The 3,451-nt window shown below is 38.6% G+C and overlaps 1 protein-coding gene across 1 annotated transcript; it reads right to left on the reverse strand.

Moving 5' to 3' along the window:
* Positions 1 to 386: 386 nt before the first annotated feature.
* On the reverse strand, positions 387 to 3,150 carry LOC131747823 (small COPII coat GTPase SAR1B). The gene has a single exon (XM_059049869.2). The coding sequence runs from the start codon at positions 2,897 to 2,899 to the stop codon at positions 2,303 to 2,305; it is 597 nt and encodes a 198-aa protein (XP_058905852.1). The 5' UTR covers positions 2,900 to 3,150; the 3' UTR covers positions 387 to 2,302.
* Positions 3,151 to 3,451: the final 301 nt, after the last annotated feature.

The following is a 3,451-nucleotide window of genomic DNA, read 5'->3' on the forward strand; positions in this document are numbered from 1 at the left end:
TATGCTCTGAGGAGCTCTCAGAACTAGATGGTAAGCCCAATGGCTGGGGAACTCTGAGGCGCATCTCCCTGGAGCTGGCAGGAAAGTGCAGCTTCATTTCCAGAGGTTCAGGCCATAAGACTCTTACATCATTGGGAAAATATCCACAGTTTAGTGTGGTCCACAAAGTGACTTTGTTCCTTTGATCCCAGTGACAGACCTAGAATGAGAGTTCTGGAACAATATATTTTGTACCAGAAAGCAAATCCCCTCTAGAGAAACCAGTAAGCTTTTTCCTTTATACCAATTTATAACACAGATAATTAACTTCTCAATTATCACAATAGATACTAGGAAATACTTGAAGAAAGGCATGTCCCTGTAAATATTGAAAAGATACCATCAACAAGAGGCAATTTCTTTTAATAAGGCTTAAGTTCTGTCTAGTCAAGACGTTAAAAATGAGAACTTTATAAACATATCTGGCAGAATAAACCAAAAGGCTAAAACGTCATTTGCTACTTTTCCCATGGTGCTACTGATGTTTCTAGGCAGGGAGAAAGCTTTTTATTTTCGTTTAGAAGGAAGCTGAAAGTGAAATAGAATAGGTGAATTCCTAAAACCTAATGTCATGGTGAAATGACCTTGTTGGTTTAGCTAACTGGTAATTCCTTCCAGGCATATCCTTCAATCCTTATTTGCTTCATATATTACATTATTGATGACAGAAAGGACTACAGTAACTCTGATTTGGACAATAGCTAGAGAAAACACTAATTCTGATATTAAAATTACTCTTGATGGAATTAGAGCAATCTAGTCTCAATGGAATTGGTTAAATATATTATAAAACCTTGGTTTATGACGAAGAGAGGAAACCTTAAGCTTGACAGCCTTTAAAAATAAATATTTGGCACTTGTCTTTCAGCTAATTATGGGAATCTCCGACATATGGAAAAAAAGAACTCAATTTCTTAGGAAATTATAATGCTTTAAAAAGCTAACTAAAATCTTATTAGAAAGCCTATCAATGAGGCTTGCAGATACTATCGCATGGCAAGAATTGTATCAAAAAACAAAAGCCTTTTGTGCTATAAAGTGAGAGCTAGCTGAGAATTAAAAAAAGGAAAATTAAATACATAGATTCATTTTCTTTCCACCAAGAAATAAAATATGCCAAAAATGCAAAAGAGCTGTAGGACAGGAGCAAAATCCCCAAATATCTCAGTGACAAATGAAGGAGAATAGGCTCTTTTTTCTCAGATGCACGCCTCCATGATGAAACTGTGCATAAGACTCTACTTGTCATTTGCCCTGGAGAGTACCATTAAGTATAAAGAGACTGGAGAGTACCTCTAAATGTGGGGAGACTGGTGCCTGTCACTACTTTTGGTGAAGAGGCACAGAATACCAAACCAGTAAGACAGAGCACTTCAGAATCAGACAACTGGAATGGGCCTATCAAACCAAAAATTAACCTTGGGTTGTACCAGAAGATGTGCTTTTCTGCAGAAGGCCGATCCCACAGGGACTAGGACATGGACCCCATCAGCATTGGTAATGGTAGTGTTACAGATAAAAATACACATGATTCAGAGATAAATGTGGTATAAGGTACAACCAAACACAACTTGTCTCCTGGAAAATGCAAAAGCCTCTAGGAACTTAAGCATTATTCTAAATATTCTGAAGCAGTCTCCTTTCCCAGTAACCCCCTCATATAGCTAATAGTAAACATACAAAATTTCAGAGCATACTAGCCAGATAAGACACATTAAAATGAAACATTTGCCCAATAAGGATGCCAAACATTAGGGTTTGTTTTATTGCATGACGTTTGCATAAGAAAAAATAATGAAAACTGTAAGGCATCATGCAATCATCAATAAGCTAATTATTAACTGTTCACTTAAGACAGGTGGACACATAATCTAAAATTTAAAAACTAGTTCCAAAAAAGTACATAAAAAGTTTAACATGATGAACTTTTAAATATGGTTTACATTTGTAGTTTCATATTGTTAAAAAGTGCTTCAAAGGTAGTCTGGAAAGTTGCTCTTTAAAAATGGTGCTGGGGGTAATGTCAGATTATAAACTGTAAAATCTAATTATTTATATGGAATTAGAAAGCTACATTGTGATATTCAGCTTACTTGAATCAGTCTTCAATTCTCACTCAAATTAGGTTGATAAAATATTAATAATCTAAAAAACATCTGTTTTCTAACCAACAAAAGTCTATTGAATTCAAGTTATGCATGTTGAGTGATCAAATCTCTGAGTAGGCCTGAATGGTGAGACCTTGAACCGATGCGGGCTGGTGTTAATCAATGTACTGAGCCATCCAGCGGAAGCCTTCTCCATAGCCTTGTCTTTTGAGCACACTACACATAAAAACTTCTAAGGGCCGGGCATTCAGTTCTTTCAGAGATACACTGCCCTTTCCTGTTGTCTGACCATATAAACCAAACATCTCTCGCAACCTCTCTTCACTGATGGCTTCAGGTCTGTCAATCTTATTTCCAAGAATCAGTATAGGCACATTAGCAACAGTTTCATCTGTCATTAGTGAATCAAGTTCTTCTTTTGATTCTAACAGCCTTTCATGGTCTGCACAATCCACCAGAAATACAATGCCATTGATAGCAGGAAGGTAGTTTTTCCACACTCTTCGAGCTTGAACATGTCCACCCAGATCAAAAGTTGTAAATGTCATGCCAGCAATGGTTAGTTCTTCTGACGTGGGATGTAACGTTGGGACATGTTGTCCAAGTCTATCATCTTTTAGCATGTGTAGCAATGTTGTTTTTCCTGCATTATCCAATCCAAGAAATACCAATTTACCAGTTTTCTTATATAATCCTAAAAACTGTAGCACACTGCTGAAACCACTGTAAATCCAGTCAAATATGAAGGACATAGCCAAATCTTATAGGGTCTATGTGGAGTAAAAACCCTTTTTCTTTTTCTTTTGTTCTTTTGTAGCAGTTGGTACCAGATAGTAAATTTCTGGGTTTGTTATCTCTCTGCATTTTTCAAATTTTAATCATGTTACTGCGATTGGAGAGAACACGCTTGCTTGGCGTCGACCCTACTCACTCCGACACCGAACAGCAAAGCGCGATGGCTGCCGCGGCCCTAGTCTGCGTTAGCTCCTTCCGGGCCGGTGGGTGCTTCTCTCCCCTATTTATTTATTTTTAAAATTTATTTATTTATTGTTGGTTGCGTTGGGTCTCCATTGTTGCGCGTAGGCTTCCTCTAGTTGCAGCGAGCAGTGACTACTCTTCATTGTGGTGCGCGGGCTTCTCATTGCAGCGGCTTCTCTTGCTGCAGAGCACAGGCTCTAGGTGCACTGGCTTCAGTAGTTGTGGCATGTGGGCTCAGTAGTTGTGGCTTGCGGGCTCTAGAGCACAGGCTCAGTAGTTGCGGCGCATGGGCTTAGTTGCTCCACAGCATGTGGGATCTGCCCAGA

Source organism: Kogia breviceps, chromosome X (assembly GCF_026419965.1).
Source record: "Kogia breviceps isolate mKogBre1 chromosome X, mKogBre1 haplotype 1, whole genome shotgun sequence".
In the NCBI taxonomy this organism is placed as follows: Eukaryota; Metazoa; Chordata; class Mammalia; order Artiodactyla; family Physeteridae; genus Kogia; species Kogia breviceps.